The 24437-nt window shown below is 40.5% G+C and overlaps 1 protein-coding gene across 1 annotated transcript; it reads left to right on the top strand.

The window, feature by feature from the left end:
- Positions 1-1072: 1072 nt before the first annotated feature.
- On the top strand, positions 1073-22953 carry LOC127652972 (transmembrane protein 235). Its single transcript, XM_052139425.1, has 4 exons — positions 1073-1244; positions 2205-2282; positions 4450-4587; positions 22709-22953. The coding sequence occupies exons 1-4, from the start codon at positions 1073-1075 to the stop codon at positions 22951-22953; spliced, it is 633 nt and encodes a 210-aa protein (XP_051995385.1).
- Positions 22954-24437: the final 1484 nt, after the last annotated feature.

A 24437-nucleotide genomic window follows, 5' to 3' on the forward strand; every position in this document is an offset into this window, starting at 1 on the left:
CCCCATGAAAGAATAGGAGTTGGATGGGGAGGGTTATGTACAGTCTGATGCTCATGCTTCTTGGCACGCTATAGCTTGCTGTACCAGCATTAGCAGATCAAGTAACACGGTTCGGTGTAGGTGGCGCTATTGAATAGGGACCCCTTGTGTCACTACAATCAACACAACGTTGAGTGAGTGACAGAAGGTGAATGTCTAGGTTACTAGTTTAATCCCCGTTCCCTGATAGAGGGAACGAGACGTTGTGCCCCCCTTGCCTGGCATTGGGCTTTTTCATATTCAGAGGTATCCAAGGCTCCCGAAAGAAGCCCCTTGTGTCACTACAATCGACACAACGTCGCGTTCCCTCCATCAGGGAACGGGGGTTACACAAGTAACCTAGACGTTTGTCATGCTTTAATTATGCATTAATAAAATGTTTTATGAAAAATTGGTTACTCTAAGTGACAAGTTTCTCCTATGAACTATAATTTACTAACACAAAAAGAAGAGAAAATGAAGCATGGTAATTCAATGGGAATTAGACACGAAACCAACCTCTGTTTTTTAGAACTTCTGTGTTCATGAATTTAGAAGGGTAGCATTCAGGGGGGGTAGATTCCAGGGGGGTGGGGGGGAGGTTACTCCCATATAAATATCTAATGCTGCAACCCCCCAAGCCAAATCTACACCCTTGGTAGCATTACAGTGTGTCATGTACACCATACACAAAGTAACCTAATCTATCAAGAATGATGGAAATGAAATCCTGTGAGAAAATGCACACAGTTGATTGAGAAGAGGACTGAGGTGAGAGAAATAATGTAGATTGAGTGTTCTCTTGCTGCAGCTGCAGTGCTGGAGAGATAAGGAGAGAAATCCTTCATTCATCCAGCATGTTTTTTGGATGCTGAGAGAGCTGATTCTTCCTCACGGACTCAAATCCTGGATAGTATGCAGAGAATTAAAGGCTGTATGTGATGTTTAAAGATGCTCTACAGGTCTTTTAACGTGGTGGGAATATAATGGAACAGTAAAAGGTGCTCCGTGTTATTAAATGAACCATCAGAAGGATTTTTCTGCATTATTGAAAATGAACTTTGGGACAGTTGTCATTACTGCCGGTCTGTGCGGGTTGCTCAGTTTTATTCTCCTTGCCGTGTCGATCGGGACTGAATATTGGTACATTATAGATGTGGATGAAGAGAAGAACTCCAGTCTGGAATACAGCAGCTCTCACTCCGGACTCTGGAGGATATATGAAGGTAAAATGACCATTACAAACTCGTTATTTTCACCCGGAGGTACACTGTGATTTTAGACCTGTTGCTCATAATAGTTTTGCATTAGCATTGAACTGCCACATAATTGACTGTTCATTTCTTTTTAATAAGATAATTTATCCCTCTTTAGTAACCAGGGACCTCATTACACTCCCTACACATCCATTTTTATGGAGTTATGCCCACATCTAGTATCCCTCAAACTTTCCTTTCTGAAGTGTATAAAAAATACATTAATTGCAAATAAAACATATTTATAACTGCCCCTTAATTAATTGTTGATTTCTTTTCATTAAAAGCATTTAACTCTTTATGCATACCTCAGGTCTTAAGTGATATGGACCTCATTCGAAACCCCTGTACCTCATCCAGTTATGCCCACACCTCTTTGGTATTCCTCAACCTTTCATTTGTGAATAGTGTTTAAAAAAAAATATATACTGTATATGTTTTATATCTGCTTAATTACCAAAAGTGTATAGGGTCATTAAAGACCAGAGATACAGTACTGCCACTTACATTATTAAATTCTCCTATAATATTGTGTAGTTATTTTACACTGGCCATAGATAAGTCAAAAGAAGTTAATCACAGAGCTGTAAATGTTGAATCTAAACCACATTTTGTGCACAACTGATACTAAATGTGTCATATACATGTACTGTTTTTTGTTTTAGTGAATCATAATTGCTGAACTGTGAGCATAGTAAAGATTATTTATTCCCCAAACAATAAATATGCTGCATTTCTATCTCTACAATAAAAAAATAATAATAATGAAATGCTGTAGGTACAGTATGTTGTGTAGTGAACTATGTGACTTGTAATAGCTGGTTAGACGGCAGTTCGACATCATCATGAAAATTGATTTGCAGGCGACTGTGTGACCCATAATAAGTCTTTCCAGCTTGTACTTGTCTGGTGTGTCAATGTCATCCACAGGACCAAATGGCAGTTTTCATGACATCTCTTTCTACTCGGACACCTCTAACCACACGGAGCAGGAGAAGCATCTTTTAAGTGAGTCTCTGAAAGCCATCTACGTCATCTGAACTAAAATCAGGGAATTACACTGGAAATTGGCTTGTTATGTATGATTAGTGTATTTACATTTATTTTAAGAGCAGCATTTCCAGTACACCATTGCAAAACCGCCACAGGTCCTCTTTATTATGTTGGTTTGTTTGGTGTTTATTGCCATATCAGCTACAATGACTATTTCATGGCAAATACAGGTGGCAATCAAACAAATCATAAATACAACACACCTTGCAAAAACAATACATAGAAATAAGGAAGACTATTCAATCCAGTACAGTAAACCATTTCTATAAAATATCCTTTAGTTGCACTTTTGATAAAAATTCCAAGAGCTTTCCTGGGCACGTCTTACAAAACAAGTCTTTCAAGTTTTTTCCAGATACAAAGCATTGTCTCATGAAGTTAAAAATAGGGCAGATCAGGAGCACATGCTTCACAGGCAAAGGGGTGTTACAATATTGTCATTTTGGTGGTTCTTCACCTTTCATTAATACCCTTGGGTCAGTCTAGTGTGGCCTATACGACACCTTGTCTACACTACTTGGTCACGCCTAGATTTTAAGTGATAAATGGAATAAGATAAATGTTATTCCAACCACAGGGTTTGTTTCAAATAGTTTGTTATTAAGACATTCTTCCCATTAAGTTTGCTATTTATTTCAAATATAGTGGTTGAATAGGGGTTTGAGGTCCGAGGGTAGGATTCTGCAATCTTTAATTCTTTCCGTGAGAGCTTTTTAAGAGACCGTGTCTGCTTGATCATTTTCAAGAAGACCGCTATGTTCCAGGATCTAACAAAAGATTATGTTGTAATCGTTTCTCTGCAGCTGATTAGCTTTCATTAAAATATCAACATTAATGGGATGTTCCATCTTCAAATGTTCCAGTGCTTGAAGATTTTGAGTCAGTGAGTACAATAAAGTTCAGCTCTTTTGGATTTTCTAAATATTCCAGAGCCAGAAGTAGAGCATGGGCCTTTGCTGTAAAAATGGAACTTTGGTCTGGAATACAAATGCCATAGTGTAGGTGACCAATTACTGCTGCTGCTGAAACCTGATTGTCTGTGTATATAGGTTTATGGATGAAGTGAAGGTTTCTTATGCCAAGGACATTCTGTTGATATGTATGTGGGAGGGTTTCAAACTTCTTATTGCAAGTCAATTCAAGTTTGATGCATAATTTATTTAAACTCCAAGGGGGAATATGGCAGAAGGTAGTGTGGCTTAGAATATCAAGATTTATATCTAAGTTTTCTATATGTGGTCTGATGTGCATTCCAAACAGTCTGATATAGGTCTGGTCTCACACAAATGCAAATACTGTGGATGAAAGACTGGTATGTAAGCTGGGTTGTTTTGATTTGTCTTTATCTTAACTGTGTATTAAAGAGCCAATTCCAGGCGTCTAATTTGAAGAGGTGGTTAATTTGCTTCCGTGTATAAACTTTGTATAGGAGAAGTCCTGAAAGCTCCCAAAGCAAGTCTCAATCCTTAATTTAATTTAATTTTAATCATAAAAAGTGTGACAGGAACTCGTTGTTGTTGTATATGAAGATTTAACATAAAAGTACCTATTTGAACTGTTAGACAGATATTTGGAGATCAGATTTCCCCTGAACCCCAATTTTATGTAGATCTCTTAGAATGCCATATTTCCAGGTAGTGTCATATTCTTTTTTCAGGTCAAAGAAAACTGCTATCACATGTTCTTTTTTTGATGAAACCATCAAGGATATATGACTCTAAACTAATAAGTATAAGTCTGATCTAAAGTGCTCCTTTCTCTTCTAAAACCACATGGGAGGTCACTTATCTGGTGATCAGACTCCAACTTCTAGACTAGACGATTATTAATCATCCTCTCCATGGTTTTACACAGACAGCTTGGGGTCAGTATTTTCCTTACCTGGTTTGGGTATAGGTATGATTGTTACTTCTTGCCAAGATGATGGAATATTTCCTGACTTCCAGATGTCCTCATTATTTAAAAGAAGATTATCCAATTATCAAACTTGATTGTCACAAATTCCTACTCACTGAAATATAATAATACCCCTGTATTGTGGCTCTAGTTCTGTTTGAACTCTCGAAATTGTGCTGGCAGGATCCATTGAGTGTTTAATAAAGGCTTGTATGTGTCTCTGCAGATTTGCACAGGGTCATAGTCATCCTGTTTCCCCTCAGTCTGGTGCTGCTGGTGTTTGGGGGAATCTTCGGTCTGGTGGCATCTTTGGCTCAGAGCTACACGCTCCTCTCCTGCATCGCTGCATACTTCCTGATCTGCAGTGAGTGCCATTAACTGCCCTGATCAGCAGCTACACACATGCATGTGCATCTCATTTGTAGACATCACAGACTCTGACATCAGTCATGCACAGATATGAACTGAAATGAAACGAGAAAGACCCCAGCACTGATATAAGTGAAGTTTACAATGGTGTTCTTTTGTAGGTGACAGATGTGTTTACAGACTCAGTCAATGTCACTTGTGGATTATAAAACACAACAAGAAAGGAAGCAAAGTGCCAGATGGCTAGCTGAGGGCAGTTGTGAAGTGAACTGGACACACAGTGATGGTTAAAATAGATATGGAGGTAATACATATTCATAAAGCCTGCAACAGACATTTAAAGGATTTATTTAATGTGGTTCATTTGTTCAATGCTTTCATATGGTGTATGGGCTGAATTAATTTAAATGAATTCATTAAATATCTGTGCAATAATCACCTAATTTTACAGTATAGATTCTAAGTTTGTTTGTCGTTAGGACTCATTATAAGAACTGCAGGATGTAAATCCATCTTGAATGACCCATCATTAAGCAACTCACAGCATCATTCAACTTTTTATAATTTCTCATCACAATAATTGAAATCAAGAAAGGTGTGTGTTCAAATCTACATTTGCATTTACATTACATTTATTCTTTTAGCGGACTCTTTTATCCAAAGGAACTTAAACATCTAGAACAAAGCAAGCAGAAGCAATTAATCCAGTGCAGAACACAATACAAGTGATGCTACATACGAAATGTCCACTAAATACTAGAAAAGTATAGTATTGGTTTATAAAATTGACAGTTACGGTCCTTGATGCTAATTGGTCAACAGCCATGTTTTAGTCAGATATGACCTCTTCACAGAGCTTCGGTTTTAGGTGCATCCCCAATGGCACACTTCTGTACTATTCTACATTATTTTGTAGTGCAAGTTCTGTGAATAGTATATTTACACCTAAAGATGGATCAAAAACAAAAAAAAAGTATTGTGTGTACCTGGATAATGTACTTCTTCAACCAAAATAACAGAGTGTATAATGTATGACACTTCATGCACTCAACGCTTGCGACTTGCCCGATGTAGTGCAAGGGGCGGAGTTACCTGGCTGCGTTGTTGGTCTGACAAAACAACAGTAAATAAAGGAGATTGTAGCAACTAGCAAACTTCAGTGAAGACAGCACCTTACAAATGTGAGTTGAGATACAAGTGTTGAACTGAGGTTGGCTAAAGCGCTAAACCTAGCGTGACATGCATTTGAAACGAAACTTACGGAGGACTGACAGGTGTTCCGGAGCCTGATGCACCGAGAGGGGGCTGCACCTGGCACTTCCAGGATCAGTGCTTGGTAATGGAGGTGGCGAAACTGGTCCGGATCACTGACGTCAGTGATGGTCAACAGCTCCAGCCTGGTGTCGCACTCACGTACCCATATTTAAAAATCAGTTGTATCGAGTGATGCAGGACACTCAAACAAAAGAAAATACAACCCAGTTATTAGTACAGTAGAGCCGTCGGGAAACCCTATTCCATTTGGCTCACTATAATCCAATGACTGGCCATTTAGGTCTTGAGAATACGCTGAACTGAATAATGGCCTGGTTTTTTGGCTGGGCATTCATTGGGGACATATTCAAATGGTGTGTGGCTTGCCGTGAATGTCAGTTGGTGAATCCACCCACCACCCTGATCAAGGCACTACCTTTATGTCATGAACACTACACAAACTATATGAATTGTTAGGTATTAAATCAATTCGCACCAGTGTTTATCACCCACAAACAGACGGGTTGGTGGAACTATTTCATAAAACGTAAAAAAAATATGTGTGGCAGCGGGGGCGTGGTCAAGAGCCCGTCCAGAGAAAGAGAAAGCAGTTAGAGCACTTGCACCTGAGCTAAATTATGTCTAACACCTGTCTCTAATTCCAGTGGGCATGGGGAGAGCGGCATATAAACTGCCACGCCAATGCCAAACGAGAGAGAGAGAACGACACGAGTGACCAGCAACTGCCGTGTCTTACTGAGTGTTGTATATTGTTGTGAAGCTGAAGACTCAGAGAAGTTTATGTTGACAAAGTAATTGTTGCACTGATCTGATTGAACTGAGAAAAGCACAGAGAAGAGTGCACGCAGAGTGTTTCAAGGCAGAGAAATAAAATCTCCACAGGGTTTTCCCCATTTGTCTGTATGGCGTGGCGTGCTTGACGTCATGCAGGGAAGCTAGGGAGGAGGACCCTTCAAAAAGTAAAAGTTTTCAGATGTGACCAAGTTGCTATCGGAATTTGCGGACATGTTCTCGCTTCTCCCCGGTCACATGAAACTCATACAGCACCACATCGAGACCACCCCGGGGGTGGTGGTTCGTAGCCACCCCTATCACCTTCCAGAACACAAAAAAGTAAAAAGAAGAATACAGCGTACAACGATTGGGCCAGCCTGGTGGTTCTGGTACCTAAGAGTGATGGGACGGTCTGGTTCTGTGTAGACTATCGCAAAGTGAACGTGGTTTCCAAATTTGATGCTTACCCAATGCCTCGGATTGATGAATTGCTAAAATTTTATTTGACACTGGACTCAACAAAGGGTTATTGGCAGAACTCTTTAACCAGTCTTCTGAGAAAAAAACACAGTTCGGCTTACACCAATTTGTGACCCTTCCGTTAGGTTTGTTCAGGGGCTTCGGCCACTTTTCAGCATTGGCAGGCTGGATGTTGCCCTGGCCTGACTCGGGTGGGGGGTGGGGGTATGTGGTGATGAGGGCATGGTCGTGTGTCAGCCTGTGGGAGAGAGCACATCACCTGTTTATTGTTGTAGTGATAGTGGAGGGAGACATAACATGTGTCAGAGAGAGACCAGAGAGAGAGTGTACCTGTGTGTGCTCGACAGAAGCCTTTACACATTTGTGTACAACTTGGCCACTGAGTGCCTATTAACATACTTATAAACATACTCATGTTGACAGTTCGCTGCCTCCTGACTCCTCCAAAATTGTAATGAACCTTTGTGTCCTGAATATTTTTATTATGTGGTAACCGTTTTATAAAAGCAATATGGCTCTCGAGATTGAGCCATATTGTAAATATAGTCATGGCTGAAGGGGTTACTTCACATCATGCCTCACAACGCCTTTCAGCCGAAAATATATTCACAATATAGCATGACCTCTCGTACCTTGTTGCTTACCTACTGTAGCTAGAGCAGAAGTGTAAGTGTGAAACAGTAGGAGTAACGTACAGAAGTTAATGTTATACAGCAGATCTTATATTTTTAAGGATATGTATCAGCCGAATTGAGCTTGTTTTTTGTATTGTCTCTGAATGTATGGAAGCCCTGAACCACGAGGTGAAGAAGAAAAAAAATCACTGGGTGAATTTTTTTTTTAGGAGTCTTATTGCTTTCCTGAGCCTATGTCCTAATTTATTTATTGAGTTATTGTATTTAAAAAATAAGTAGGAGTATAGTTGCAGGCTATTCTGTTTGAATATCTGTGTTCATTTAGTCTATTTTGTGATTAGTCTTATTTATCAGATTTTTTCATTGTTATTATGGCACATCATGTGTTTTGTAGCACTGTATCATCAGGTGCATGTGTTATGTTTACAACAGAACAACTGAAGTGCAGCTGAATTTAGGGGGGGTGGGCTAGAAAAATCGCTGGGGTTTGTAGAGGTTGGAACATTGAGGTCACTGAGACCATCACAGTTTTTTATTTGTGTTCTGTTTTCCAGCCTGTTGGATGATGATATTGCTATCTTGCCACAGAATAGTATTACAAAAGCTTTTACAGGATGTATACAGTGTCTCCATAAATGTGAACTTTGATGAGAAATGAGATTTCTATTCTTTTCATAGTGTACTAGTTAGAAGGCTTATCTAATAGGTTGTTAATAATGCTGAGATGCATCATTACTGTTCTTGCTCAAACAAGTCTTTGCAACCTTTAATATGGACAGATTGATGGATGAAGGTGAAACAAGCGATAACATAAGTGATTTCAGCTGTAAACGTAACGTTCTTCAGACATGAACATCTCTATGGAATATGAGCTCATGACAGGAAAGGAATATTCTTATGTTGGTCTCATAGCAGAAGCATCTGAATAACACAGTCTCATGACAAATCGTAATAATTTGTACAGGATGGCAAAATTGTAAACTTTGACTTTTATTCCCAAAGAGAGATAAGGGTTCAGATTTGGGGATGTGCTAGCTTGTTTTGATTACTCCCCAAAACCCCCAGAATCAATGCTCCTGCAAAAAGACTAATCAATAAACATAATTTCAAACCAGCACTGCAGGTATCAAATTTTAGCTAGCCTCATATCCAACATTTAATTTTAATAAAGTAAATGTCTGAGAACAAATATGGAAAGTTACTCATTCCATATCTATTTATGCAATATAAATGACTGATGTATGTATGTGAATAACCTGAAATACGCTTCACTCGTCTCGTTCCAAACCTGATGTTATTTTCCTATTAAAATCATGGTGAGGTTTAGGGCAGTGTTTCCCAACCACTGTGCCGCTCAGAAAGATTGTCAGGTGTGCCGTGGAAAATGATAAAAATCCACAAAATAAATAAATGCATGAAAAAAAAATATTATAATTTAAGGGATCCAAACTCCTCAGCTATCGGAGAAATTTGCCATTTTGAAACCATAATTGGTCACTTTTGTGATTGTTCACAGCAACGATTAATGTTAACTGATATTTCTATGCATTAAGGGTCTATCACATGACTCGTGTCAGCGCTGCAGAATACATTGAAGTCTATGAAGTGACTTTTTTGTTGATGTTTTTTTTAGCATAGCCATGGCTGAATTTCAAACATTACAATTAAACACGCTACTAAGACGGACAGAAAACATGGACAAGTTCTTGAAAATAAAAAATACTGACGAATGTGGGATAGTGGTGTGCCGTAGAATTATTTAGTCCTATAAAGTGTGCTGTGACAGAAAAAAGGTTGGGAAACACTGGTTTAGGGTTTGGGTAAGGGGTTCGATTATGCTTAGGTTTAGGTTTGGGTTAGGGGTTAAACTTAGGAAAGATTGTAATATCATCATTCGTTGGTACATTTATTTTTCTCTAAAGGGGTAAAAGTTGTATGTGTTTGTATGAGGCAGCTCATTTGCTCTCCTCCAACTAAATTTCAACACAATTCCACAATCACAGCTGCACTTCTGCTTTCCTGACACTGATGAATTGAGCTGCAACAGTAGCAGTAACGCAGTCAGCATAATAAATCTCATCCTCAAAGAGCTCTCGAATGCTTCTGATTCATGCATTTGCTTAAGAACTGCCAATAAATGAATTTAAAGCAGAAGTGCATCATCAGAAATGAAAGTGATTAACTGCAACTAAGATCAATTGAAGGATTCTTCATGCAGCTGTGTAGTTTAGTCTCTGTTTAATTCTCCCCTGCGACACTTGGTAAGTCAGTAACACTCTGAGTCCTTCTATGTTTTGGAAAGCACGTGCGGCTCATGTCTGCACACCACTAAAGCGGGTCTAGACTTCTGAGAGCTGGCATAGTCTAATATCGAATATATGGCAAAGTGTAGGCTATATGCAATCATCACCAACAAAATTGATTACTCCAGAAATAGACAGCAGATGGCCAGTGTAGACAAGCTTGCATTTAATGTTGTATATAATGGAGACCCTTTCCTGCCTGAGCCCAAAATTATGAAAAAAAAATGATGTGCCAGAATATGATATTCATATCCAAATTCATATTATATTCATATTCATATAACATCACTCACCTAAACTATATATACCATATTTAAGAGGAAAACTCGGGCTTTTAACTTATATAAATATATGTATGATTATTTAAGGCTAATTATCCTTTATCAATAACATTTCACACAGCAATTTTTACAAAAATCTTCTCCAGCCGCCATACTTCATCAGACAACTGCATTTTCAACCATTTTAATTACAAGCTAGAGGGAAATTTAGAGACCATGAAATATACATAATTTTGTGGACAATGTAGAATAGTAGACAGATTAGAAATATAATCTATTGTTTAAAAGTTATGACCATTCTAGTGATTAGTGGGAAAGCGGAATAAAACAAACATTTAGAACAGTTAAGATACATTTCACATGACCTCTCCTCAAATACTCCTTTTGAACATCTGTAATAATAAATTGAGATTGCATCTGAAATTGAAGGACACAAACACTGAAATGTAAATTTTATGTGTTCAATAAAACACACACTTTATTTAATTTGAACATTAGAATTACACACGAATTACACAGCAAAACATACAAAATCAAACTTTCGAACTTTCTACAGTAAATACGTTTATAATAAAGAGTGCAAGGACAGAATATATATAAATTCATAAATACTCAACAACTGCAATAACTGTGGAGAGAAGAGAGGGAGAAAAGAGGGGAGGACAACAACATCAGTAAACACAGCCCTACCTAGTCCTCTTCACGAAACTGGTCAAGACTGTGCCAAGACTGAAAACCAAGCTTCTTTTGCCATTCAATTCCGGCATGCAACAAGATACTTTAATTTTATTTTCAGTCCTGTTTTTCCAATAGCATAGCCAACATCTCTTAGAGGACTCTTCAAATTTAAGGACATGGGCTGTGTGGAGTGATGACGAAGGAGAGACTACAGTCTTTAGTGTTTGCAAAGGGAAACTTGCGTGAATATCGATATCTTCCTGCTAATGAGTAAGGTTTTCTCTGAAATCTATTCGGGTTAAGTTCAATGGTCTACGCTCTTTCCCTGGTGCCGCATGAATGTGTTGCTATTCCTTAAAAAATATGAAACTTTTGACGACGACAATGTCTATTAAGTGGGAAAAAAAAGAGTCTTCCACCACAACAGTTTTTTGTAGGACATTGTTAGATTTTATCATTTGGTCTGACCTATCAACACCGCCCATGTTTTTGTTATAATTAGTGATGACAGTGGGCTGGAGGGCTACTTCTTTTGTCCAATCACTATCATTTTTTACAAACCTAGTAATTTCAGTTGAGCCATTCGCACTGTGGAAATGTATCTGCACGTGTGTCCTTCCACTGAATTACAAGTATATTCCCCTCAATTCTACACCACATCATATCCCCACAAGTTGTCTTGCGTTCCCATCATTTGATGACTTTAAATTTTTCAGGAAACAGTTTACGATCCACCCTGCATGTCCCACAGGCAACAACTTAACCATAAGAGCTGGGGATGTGTAAAAGTTTTCAAACCAAACACTGTGGCCCTGGTCTTTGAAAGGCTGCAGTAACGATTCAAATACTTTGGTGGCCAAGTCTGTGACACGCCCATCATGACTACCTGTGTAAACATTAAAGTATACCCCGAGTCTGATGTTGCAATTACCCATAATTTAAAACCCCACTGAGTAGGCTTGCCCTTCATGTACACTTGCCAAGTCCATCAAAATGATCGCCTCAAGGCAGCAGCTGATTCCCCTCAGAAATAAGCTAAGTTCTCAATCATATCCATCAAATGCATTCTGAAGATGGTTTATGAGTCTAGGCTTTTGTTGCCTATGTTTTCTGATCATCATAACCCTCATCTGCATCAATCAAAATCAAGAGTGAACATTTCATTTCAATAGATATTCGGCTCTCATAGTTAATGGCAGGTCATTACGCATTCACAGCGTGATCGCCATAAGGGTAATTCAGTTAAGGTTCACAATGCATTTTCATTCAACATGTTGCATGCCGACTGTACCCCTATCGGAGAATCAAGATCTATTATTCATGCATGTCATGATGCACAATGCTCATTGTACGGGGTCTCATCACTCCATTCAGATAAGGAAGCACAACTGTTGTTGCGTGCCTAGGACACCTAGCGGTAGGCTCTGCCATTAAATTCCTTATTTCATCAGACAATTTCAATGTAAATCATTTTGCTGCCTTAAATGATCAAGACTTACAGGGGCGTGATTCCTATTTCACAGTATATTTACATTTTATTACTCATTCGGGCATCATTTCAGTGCAGAAATTTGTATTATATGTCTTTCCATAAATAATGTATTCTTTTATCACTGTTCGGACCATGGTTCAATCAATGGGAACTTTCAAGCATTGGGGCTTTATCAATGTTCCAAATTTCAAAGGTCATCACGAGTTGACTAACTTCATCACTTCGTCAGCCTATCTACATTACATTTTAATTGAAGTATCAATGCATTTCAGTTTTTGCTCCATTCACTTTTAATGTGTTCGTGATTGGGGCTGTCACATTTAGTAGCAGGAAAGTAAGGTTTTGTTTAATCATTGTATAAAACCTGTGCCGGATTAGTTTTCACGGTTTCATTTCAAAAGCTCATTTCTTTTTTCGCTTCTGTAAATTTTCTGTTCATGCTGCTGTCATAAGCTCCCTCTTAATGCTTTCGTCGTTATTTTTACAACCATGCCTAAACACATTCATACATTTTTAAAGTTATCAAGTTTTTGCTTTTCGCTCTGTAAATATATTTGCAATCAGGACAGCTTACATTTAGCAGCAGGTAAGTAAGATTTGTTCACTCTTGGATGAAACCATGCCAGATTAGCGTTCTTGCGAAGCAGGTACTGAATATTCAGTCGAATTAAGCTTTGCATGTCATGGACCATGTGTCGTTTACAGGCTTTATCAGGAGCATAAGCTTCAATCATCACATGTCTTTTCTACATACTTCAACCCCATTCAAGGCTGGGCGCTGTGCCCTCCTCTCCAAAGCAAACATGAAGACGCTTCCAAAAGCCATACCCATTCACCCTCCGCTCATTTCGGCCTCATGTAGCAAATTGCACTTCACTGTCCGGCTCAACAATTACTGTAGTAGAAGTCTGCATATTTAAATCTCCATCTGAAGGCTCATGCCATATCATTCCAATATTTTAAGCTACCGCCCACAAGCACCCGCTCCTATTCGCTGCTTTTCTATTCCCGCGCCATTCTCAGCTCCACTTGGATGTTTAAACAAATTTTCTTACAAACTGGGCATACAGATCATTATTTCACATTTCCTCCCTCCCATTCCAGTTTCAGTTTCTTTATTCAAGCTCTTGTCCCTTTGGGTCACCTCATTTCGCCATGTGCATCATTCATCAGAGCCGCTCCATCTCCCGCCTTCTCACGCTAGCCATTTTGTCTATAACACTCTGACAACATATCTATTGATGACTGCTGCCGATCAGACCTCAAATTTGGTCCCCATTGCTAATCACTGGAAAATATTTTCCCATTTCTATAACAAAAGCCTGAAACCTCAGATGGCATTTACTTTTTCACAGACACACATCCTCTGAAGGTCTTGATGCTATAGGAGCATGATTCGCAGGGAAATGGCCAGACAAATTTTACACTCATGCCAGCTCCCCTTCTTCCGCATCTTCTAAATTCACCCTATCGTCATTGCTAGCATATTATATTGCAAGCAACATCGCCATTATCATATGGCTTTCACTATGTTGTTCTTCTTTTGGCAAAGATAAGATTATCAAATGTTGCAACTTCAACTTCGGAGCCCAAAACCCTTGTTACCCTCATCAATATGGGGCCAAGTGATAATCTCATCGCCTACCTTGACATATTTGAAAAAATGGCCGAGGTGTGGAGATGTCCATCCAACCAATGGGTGGCCCGTCTGTTACCTTTGCTCTCTGGGGAAGTGCAGCTAGCGGCCCAGCAACTTCCTGCCGCCAGTCTTCTGAACTACAGAGACTTGAAGAATGTGATCATGCAACGGATTGGCCGTAGTCCTGAGCAGAGCCACCAGCACTTCACGACCCTGAAGTTTGGGAAACACGTTTGCTTTCGCACAATAGCTCCGGGATGCCTGTCGAAGATGGCTGCTTGCTGAGGGAACCTGTGTCGCCGTGGATGTCATCGACCTGGTGACATTGGAGCATTTCATCTCTCATCTCCCTCAGGGGATGGCCGAGTGGGTCCAGTGCCACCACCCAGTGTTGCTGGAAGAGGCCGTCCAGCTGGCAGACTACATGATGGCGGTTCCATGAGGCAGCAAACCAGAGGCTCTTTCTTCTCACTCTTTCTCTCTTATCTCAGAAATACCCCCCTCCCGTTTCCATCCTGTTCTGGCTCCCTGGAAGTGGGGAGGAGCCCTTCATCCTTCCCCATAATCCAGTGGCTGTCCTTTTTGGTCACGAGAAAATGCTTAACCAAATAACGGGCTGTTTTTTTTGGGCCGGGAATTCACAGGGACGTTCGCAAGTGGAAGAATTTTGAAAGAACTGACATGGACCTCATCGTGCCATTAGAACAGACCACACACGGCATCACTTTGTATTAGTTCTGGTGGAGGTAGTGTTGTGGAAGAATTCTTCAGGATTATCTACCGAGTGGGGATTCCAAAAGAAATCCTTAATGATCAAGGCACTACATTTGTCACGAACACTACGCAAACTGTACGAATTGTTAGTTATTAAATTGATTGCACCAGTGTTAACCACCCACAAACAGATGGGTTGGTGGAACGATTTAATAAAAGCATTAAACATATTAATTGAGGAAGCTAGAAATTGGAATAAGTGGCTTGAACCCCTGTTCTTTGCAGTGTGAGAGGTCCCACAAGCCTCCACAGAGTTTTCACCATTTGAGCTGCTGTATGGGCGTCGGCCACGCGGCATGCTCGACGTGATTCGGGGAGCTTGGGAGGAGGGACCTACAGACAGTAAATATGAAATTCCGTAAGTTCTTGATCTTAGGGCAAATCGCCACACTTTGGGTCAATTTACACAGGAGCTCCAAGCTCAGGAACGTCAAAGACATGGGCACTCGAGCATGGGAATTTTATTCAACACTGGATTTAACATAGGGTTATTGGCAGAGCCCTTTAACTCCAATCTCCTGAGAAAAAACTGCTTTTCCCACACTGTTCGACTTACACCAATTTGTGAAAGTCAGAAATCTTGATTATGAGGTTAGGCGAACAGACAGGAGCGGGGCACGTCAAATTTACCATCTCAACCTCCTAAAAGCAGGGAGGGAGGCAGTCCCTTTGGCCTTGGCGATGATAGTCCCAGATAGGGCAGTGCTCGGGCCTGAGGTGACTCTCAAACCAAATTGAATCACCCCAGTCCCGTGTGGAGACCACCTCTCACCATCGCAGCTCACAGACATGGCCATGTTGCAAGTGGAATTTGCAGACATGTTCTCACTTCTCCCCAGTCGCACAAACCTCATAGAACCCCATATTGCGACCACCCCGGGGATGGTGGTTTGTAGCCTCCCCTATCACCTTCCTGATCACAAGAAAAGTGTTCTTCAGGAAGAATTAGATGCAATGCTCAGGATGGGTGTAATAGAAGAGTCAAATAGCGATTGGGCCAGCCAGGTGTTCTGGTACCTAAGAGCGATGGGACATTCTAGTTCTGTGTAGACTATCGCAAAGTGAACGTGGTGTCCAAATTTGACCCGAACCCGATTCCTCGGATTGACGAGTTGCTCGATCGGTTGGGTGTGGCTCAATTTTATTCAACAATGGATTTAGCAAAGGGTCATTGGCAGATCCAACCAATTTGTTACTCTTCCATTTGGTTTGATTGGGGCCCCTGTCACGTTTTAACATCTCATTGACAAAATACAGCATATGCCACCACATATTTAGATAATATTATTATTTATAGTAATGACTGGTGTCGACACAAGCAACATCTGAGAGCTGTGCTGAGGTCGCTGCAATTGGCGGGACTCATGGCCAACCTGAAGAAGCGAGCAATTGGGTGGGTGGATGTTTGATATCTGGGGTTCCAATTGGGTCATGGGCAGGTATGGCCCCAGGTTAACAAAATCACAGTGATCACAGCCTGCCCAATGCTCAAGATCAAAAATTGGAGGTAAGACAGTCTCTGGGGATGGCTGGCTACTAACGAAGGTTTGTGCCTTGTTACTCTGACTTCCCCAGCCCGTTGACTGATCTTACTTGAAAGGGGGACCCCAATCTGGTCCAGTGGACGGAGTCATGGCAACAGGCTTTCCTAAAAGTAAAGTCTGTGCTTTGTGGGGGAGCCACTTTTACATGCTCTTAATTTCTCTCTCCCTTTTATTTTGCAGACAGATGCTTCCGACAGGGTGCTGGGGTGGTGTTTTCACACGAGATGGGGGGAGGAATGGCTGGTACTGTTGATAAGTCGCAAGCTCTCCTTGAGGGAGACAAAGTATAGTACCATCGGGAAGTGTCTGGGATCAAATGGGCTGACCTTCAGCCGTTTAAATTTGAGGTGATCCACAGACCGGGGGCACAGATGGCTGTCGCTGACTTTCTCTCCAGAAATGGGGGGGGAGTTGGTAGGCCGGATGTTGCCACAGCCTGAGTCGGGTGGTGGGAGGATGGGGGCGTGTATCTGTATGTAGGAGAGTGAGAGCGGTAAGGCTTGTCACCTGGGCGATCATTATCATTAACACCTGTCTCTCGTAATAGTGATGGCAGAGGGAGACCTGAAAAGGCCAACAGACGCATCAGTCGGCAGAAAATGAAAACAGAGAGAGAATCGGCTGTGTGTGTGATCACGAATATTGATCTGAACTCTCATTTGACTTGCCTGTGTGTTTATTTGGCCACAAAGAGTGTTTTTTGTTTATGTTACTCACGTTTCCGCTGCCTCCTGTCTCCATTTGCCCTGAAAATCTGAACTTGGTTACAATATTGTTGACACATTTCAGCCCATGATGATTTACTCTTATAAATCATATACAGTGAGGAAAATAAGTATTTGAACACCCTGCTATTTTGCAAGTTCTCCCACTTAGAAATCATGGAGGGGTCTGAAATTGTCATCATAGGTGCATGTCCACTGTGAGAGACATAATCTAAAAAAAAAAATCCAGAAATCACAATATATGATTTTTTAACTATTTATTTGTATGATACAGCTGCAAATAAGTATTTGAACACCTGTCTATCATCTAGAATTCTGATCCTCAAAGACCTGTTAGTCTGCCTTTAAAATGTCCACCTCCACTCCATTTATTATCCTAAATTAGATGCACCTGTTTGAGGTCGATAGCTGCATAAAGACACCTGTCCACCCCATACAATCAGTAAGAATCCAACTACTAACATGGCCAAGACCAAAGAGCTGTCCAAAGACACTAGAGACAAAATTGTACACCTCCACAAGGCTGGAAAGGGCTACGGGAAATTGCCAAGCAGCTTGGTGAAAAAAGGTCCACTGTTGGAGCAATAATTAGAAAATGGAAGAAGCTAAACATGACTGTCAATCTCCCTCGGACTGGGGCTCCATGCAAGATCTCACCTCGTGGGGTCTCAATGATCCTAAGAAAGGTGAGAAATCAGCCCAGAACTACACGGGAGGAGCTGGTCAATGACCTGAAAAGAGCTGGGACCACCGTTTCCAAGGTTACTGTTGGTAATACACTAAGACGTCATGGTTTGAAATCATGCATGGCACGGAAGGTTCCCCTGCTTAAACCAGCACATGTCAAGGCCCATCTTAAGTTTGCCAATGACCATTTGGATGATCCAGAGGAGTCATGAGAGAAAGTCATGTGGTCAGATGAGACCAAAATAGAACTTTTTGGTCATAATTCCACTAACCGTGTTTGGAGGAAGAAGAATGATGAGTACCATCCCAAGAACACCATCCCTACTGTGAAGCATGGGGGTGGTAGCATCATGCTTTGGGGGTGTTTTTCTGCACATGGGACAGGGCTGACTGCACTGTATTAAGGAGAGGATGACCGGGCCATGTATTGCGAGATTTTGGGGAACAACCTCCTTCCCTCAGTTAGAGCATTGAAGATGGGTCGAGGCTGGGTCTTCCAACATGACAAATACCCGAAGCACACAGCCAGGATAACCAAGGAGTGGCTCTGTAAGAAGCATATCAAGGTTCTGGCGTGGCCTAGCCAGTCTCCAGACCTAAACCCAATAGAGAATCTTTGGAGGGAGCTCAAACTCTGTGTTTCTCAGCGACAGCCCAGAAACCTGACTGATCTAGAGAAGATCTGTGTGGAGGAGTGGGCCAAAATCCCTCCTGCAGTGTGTGCAAACCTGGTGAAAAACTACAGGAAACGTTTGACCTCTGTAATTGCAAACAAAGGCTACTGTACCAAATATTAACATTGATTTTCTCAGGTGTTCAAATACTTATTTGCAGCTGTATCATACAAATAAATAGTTAAAAAATCATATATTGTGATTTCTGGATTTTTTTTTTTAGATTATGTCTCTCACAGTGGACATGCACCTACGGTGACAATTTCAGACCCCTCCATGATTTCTAAGTGGGAGAACTTGCAAAATAGCAGGGTGTTCAAATACTTATTTTCCTCACTGTATAAGAATTCAACATGATTTACTGCTCTGACAAATGTAATTGACAGTTTCCCTTCAAACAAATGCCCCACGTTAACATGGGCAACCACGTTACCCTGTGAAACAGTTAAAATTGCTATTAAACTGTGTCAAATTCATTAAAACAGATATCAATGAAAAAACGGTTTAATAATGATTCCAAAATGTATTATGATGCACAAAACATCTTTTCTTTGCTCCTTGATAACTCACATTGAATTAATCTGCTGAAAAGGCAAGTAAAATTATTTACGTGCACACACACATTCCCAGTTAACATGATCCCCAGTTGATCCATAACACTAGCAGAGATCTTCTGATCGAGTCTCGGCTGCACAGTAACAGTCCATCAACCGGGAAAATTTTTTGTGGATTAACACCAATAGGGATGTGTGCATTATGAGACAGAGACAAACACAGACTAAAAATAACATAACAGAAGATAATCAAACATATTTGGTGTAATGCAGCAGCGTTTAAAAACAAACTTCTAGTATCCAGGACGATGGGGGTCAGTATGGAATCCAAAACCACAAATACTATCAACTCTTGTGCACTGGCTATCTTGAAATAGAGAGGAATACTCCCACTTGGACACTATATTTCCACTGAGAAAGCTGATCTTCAGAAAGCTGACAGCATCTCTGCTTAGGAGTGGCAACCGTTGATCACACATGCTCCATCTCTCTCTCTCTCTCTCTCACACACACACACACACACATCTATCCTTGTTTATCCAATAACTTGTTTGAAACAGCACAAGCCGTGATACTATTTCTGAAGTGAAGTAGATCCATATCGCACTCTAGCTTGTGTGATATTGCTCAAGTACGAACACATCTGTGAGGGCTAAAATGCGTTAGAGTGGCACCTACATTTCAGATCTGTATATTTTGTGTAACGAAGACTCCGTATGCGGCTTTATTGAAACAGCAAACTCAGGTCGTACAGGCAAGGGCGTGGGCAGGCAAATAGAGTGTAGTAGAGAGACAGGGGTGAAACAAGAACAGGCTAGAGATCGGGGCAGGCAGCAAACAGTCGTGGTAGAAAATCAGGCTAGAGTAACTGGGCAGGAAGCTAACAAACGTAGTCAGGGAAACGCTAGGTCGGTACACGGATAAACTAGAGTGGTTTCAAAACTTGCTTGGAAATGTTGCCGGGGCTAAACAAGACTTCGCAAAGAAGGAATAAACAGACACGGTTAAATAGGGTGAGGTAACGAGAAACAGCTGGGCGAGTAATCAGACCTAGGTGTGTGGGCTAGTGGGAAATGTAGTCTATGAGATCAGTACTCGGGTGAATGCGATCTCCGAAGGCTCGAGGAGGAGGCGCCTTCACCGGTGTTCGTGACATTTTGTTGGAATGTGATAGAGAAAAAAAAATGTTTCTAGTGGTTTCTGCCACTTATTCAGTGGATTAAAATGAGACTTTTCAAAGTGAGCTACAGTGAACAGAACCAGAATTAAATGTTTACAAAGTTAGGACAAAAAAATCAATCTGTTTATCATAAGATTATAAGCACATACAAAAATGTTTTGCAGTTAGACAACAGTGTGTGTGTGAATGGTGAGCTTTTTGATTTGTGTGTAAAAAAATTTGCACAGCAGCCTATAAATGCACCAAAGTTTAAATGTTCTATGTAAGTATGCGCTAGCTATATGGACATATTTAACCATTGCAATGCGTCTCGCTGCTTTTTCAGCATCTTGTGCCATGAATGCAGTGTTTTAAAGATGGCATGTCAATTTAAAGGAACTTTTCAAACATTTAAGCCACGTGCATTCTGTTGAACTGTGTCTTGATATTTTAATGCTTTCTGTGTATGGCCTCTTAGACAGCTAAGATATGATGAATGTTCTTCTTTTTTTCTTTTTTTTTACGGAGCAGCAGGGAACTTCTGCTCTGCCCTTCCTGTCATCTATATTGTGTGATAGTGAAAGGTCAGGACTCTTCTGACCTTTCTAGTTACTCTAATAATAAAGGAATTAATGTCAGTTCAAGCATGTTCAAGCTCAAGTCTTTTCTCATCAGCATCATGATTATGATCTGTGATCTTTCCTAATACTCATATCCTCCACTAACCTGTGCTACTGTGACATTCTGTGCTTGTGTTCAGCACTGTTATGTTTCATCCATAATTTGAAACTTATGTACTCATCTTGAGCATTATCCTGATGGGTATGTGGTTTCTTAGTAAAAAAAAAAAAGATTTGCAAAGCTCCTCTGTGATAAAAACACATTGCATTGCAATCATTTCTTGGGAAAGAGTGATTTTTGTTGTTTTACATGATGTCTATCACATGATCACATACCAACATAATTTATACCTGTTGCTGCCATAATGACAGTTATTGCCTGTTATTACTTATTGTGACCAGTTATTACGTTTTGCTGCAATTTACTATAATTACGTCTTATAATAGAGTCTTACATTTCTTTTTATTATTGTTTTGAGCTCTCAGTCTCTGTGGTGGAGCAGCGACATCATTTTGTTCATGTTTTTAATTTCAAACTGCTCTCCATTGCAGATTCAAATTCAAATTTTAGCATAGCAGCACAGATTTACAAAACAATGTTCAGTCTATTTCCTTCTTGAGATGTTGATTAAGACAGGAAATAAATAAACCACACTACCCTGGTGTTTGTCAATGATAAATAAATCATCCTGGATTTTTTTCCTTGGTGGTGAGAGGAAAACACTGACATTTCAAATTCAGACAGCAATAACTTGCTGAATAGTGTCTGTATACCCCAATGAGCCAAAATATTATGACCACTCACAGGTAAAGCGAATAGCATTGATCATCTCCTAACACGGCCACATGTCAAGGTCTGGGTGGATTAGATGGTCAGCGAACAATCAGTTCTCGTAGTCAACATGTTGAATGCAGGAGAAATGGGCAGGAGTAAAGACCTGAGCGACTTTGACCAGAGCCAAATTGTTATGGCCAGAAGACTGGGTCAGAGCATCTCTAAAATGGCAAGGCTTGTAAGGGTGATCCCGGACAGCAGTGGTGAGTACATGCCAACAGTGGTCAGAGGGGGGGCCACCAAAGGAAAAGCCTACAATGGACACATGACTGACAAGCCGGTGAAGGGATTATGATGCTCTGGGCAATGTTCTGCTGGAGAAACCGTAGGTGGACATGCCAATTTGACACGTGCCACCTTCCTAAACATAATTGCTGGCCAGGTACACAGTTGCTGGCCAGGTACACCCCTTCATAGCAATGAAATTCCCTGATGGCAGTGCCCTCATTCAGCAGGATAACGCGCCCTGCCACACTGCACACATTGTTTCGGGAATGGTTTGAGGAACATGAAGAGTTCAAGGTGTTGTCCTGGGCTCCAAATTCCCCAGATCTCAATCCAATTGAGCATCTGTGGGATGTGCTGGACCAACAAGTCCGAACCACAGCTATTAAAACTTGCAACTTACAGAACTTGAAGGATCCGTGCCTTGGCGGTTCAGTGCTGTTTTGGTGGCACGCAGAGGACCAACAGCATATTAGGCAAGTGGTCATAATGTTTTGGCTCATCAGTGTATACCTCAGACAGCCATATTAAACAACTGCAATGATAAACATTACTGTTCTTCTGTTTTTTTGTTATTTTTTCTAGCTTAGTTGTAAACAGAGTAGTTGTATTATTTGCTATCTGCTCTGCTAATTGACCCTCAACAATATTTGTCATTTCTCAAGCCAGTTGATTAGTGGTCAGCAAATGTCCTGCTCAGTGTTTGTTGTGTGTTTAAGTTGAAATATGTTGTACATGGAGTGTTTTGTGTTTTGTCCACAGGTGTGTTGACGGTGTCTGGTGTGAGTATTTATATCAGTTACTCTCAGCAGGCGTTGGAAGAACTGCAGCACATGGTGAGTGTGGAGTCACTGGCTCATGTGCATATGTCCTTCGGCTGGTCTTTGCTCATGGCCTGTCTGTCCTTCTCTCTGGAGCTGTTCACGGGGATCCTGCTCATGCTAGCAGCCAATCTCACCCAGCGTCAGTGCCAGCATGAGCCAGCTGCTGTGTTCTCCATGAGCTAGATTTCAGCATTCATTCTCACACTGCAATGATTTATGTGCATTTTATCCACAGCCTGATCATGACATGAGATTATAATGGAGGAATACAGCTGCATCAATTATTGAAGAGGAGTGCAGATTACCTGCGATGGACTGGCGACCTGTCCAGGGTGTCCCCCGCCTTTCGCCCAATGTTAGCTGGGATAGGCTCCAGCCCCCCGCGACCCTGTACACAGGATAAGTGGTTGACGATGGATGGATGGATGGATGGATGGAGTGCAGATTACTTGAGCATTCACAGTGCATTCACATTTTCCTCAAGACTTCTAGAAACACGTTTTCACCTACAGATGTCTTCTGCTCACCACTGCGATTATATATTTTGCACTGATTGTATATCACATATTGAATCAAACATCTTTTTATACAGAACCTCTAAACACACAGAAAAGTCAAACAACAAAACTATATCCATATGTGTGCTCTTTATGTTCAACATTGTTTCCTCTGAGTTGTTTTTGTAATTGTGAAGCCAATATAGAAGACTCTCTATTTCAAGAAAATACCAGTTACACTTTGTAATGTAACATTAATATTCAGTGGCAGGAAAAGTATGTGTACCCTTTGAAATGACCTGCATTTATGTACAAATTTGTCTTAAAATCAGGTTTGATCTTCATCTAAGTTTCAATGATGAAAAAAAAACACTCAATCTGTTTTAACTAATAACACAGAAATTGGTGTATTGTTCTTGTGCATATTCAATACATCATTCAAACATTCACAGTGTAGGTTGGAAAAAGTATGTGAACCCCTAGGATAATGATGTCAACGAAAGCTAATTAGAGTCAGGAGTTGGCAAACCTGGCATCTAACTGGATGAAACGAGATTGGAGGTGTGGGATAGTGCTACTTTTATTATAAAAAAGCACCCCAACATTTTTAGTTTGCTATTCACAAGAAGCATCTGCAGACGTGGACCATGCCTCACAAAAAAGAGATCTAAGAACATCTATGATCAAGAATTGAAGATCCAACATACCAACATAGAAGATCTTCCCAACGGTGGAGGGAGCATCATGATTTGGGGCTGCTTTTCTGCTTCGGGCCTGAAACGCTTTGAGGGAATAATTAATTACTAATTTATTAGTTTATCAAATATTATATATATATAATTCATGCAGAAAACTAGCTAATTTCATAGGGTTCACATACTTTTTCTTTCCATATGTATATCATGTGCCACATAATACATATTACATCATATACAGTAGATATTAACAGTTCATGTGTATATGAATATGAAATCATGTGAAATAATTTATCATTACATAACATAACATTCTGTGTCTGAATGTATCTGTTTATTATTGAGAGACTGTTTAGAGAGACAAACTTGCATTACTAACATTACAGTAAATCTGTATTCACTGAACATTTCCAACCAAGCACTGACTTCAAACCTGTTTTGAAGGACAGTATAAAAATCGTTGTGTTTTCATAAT

This window comes from Xyrauchen texanus, chromosome 12 (genome assembly GCF_025860055.1).
Source record: "Xyrauchen texanus isolate HMW12.3.18 chromosome 12, RBS_HiC_50CHRs, whole genome shotgun sequence".
Classification (NCBI taxonomy): Eukaryota; Metazoa; Chordata; class Actinopteri; order Cypriniformes; family Catostomidae; genus Xyrauchen; species Xyrauchen texanus.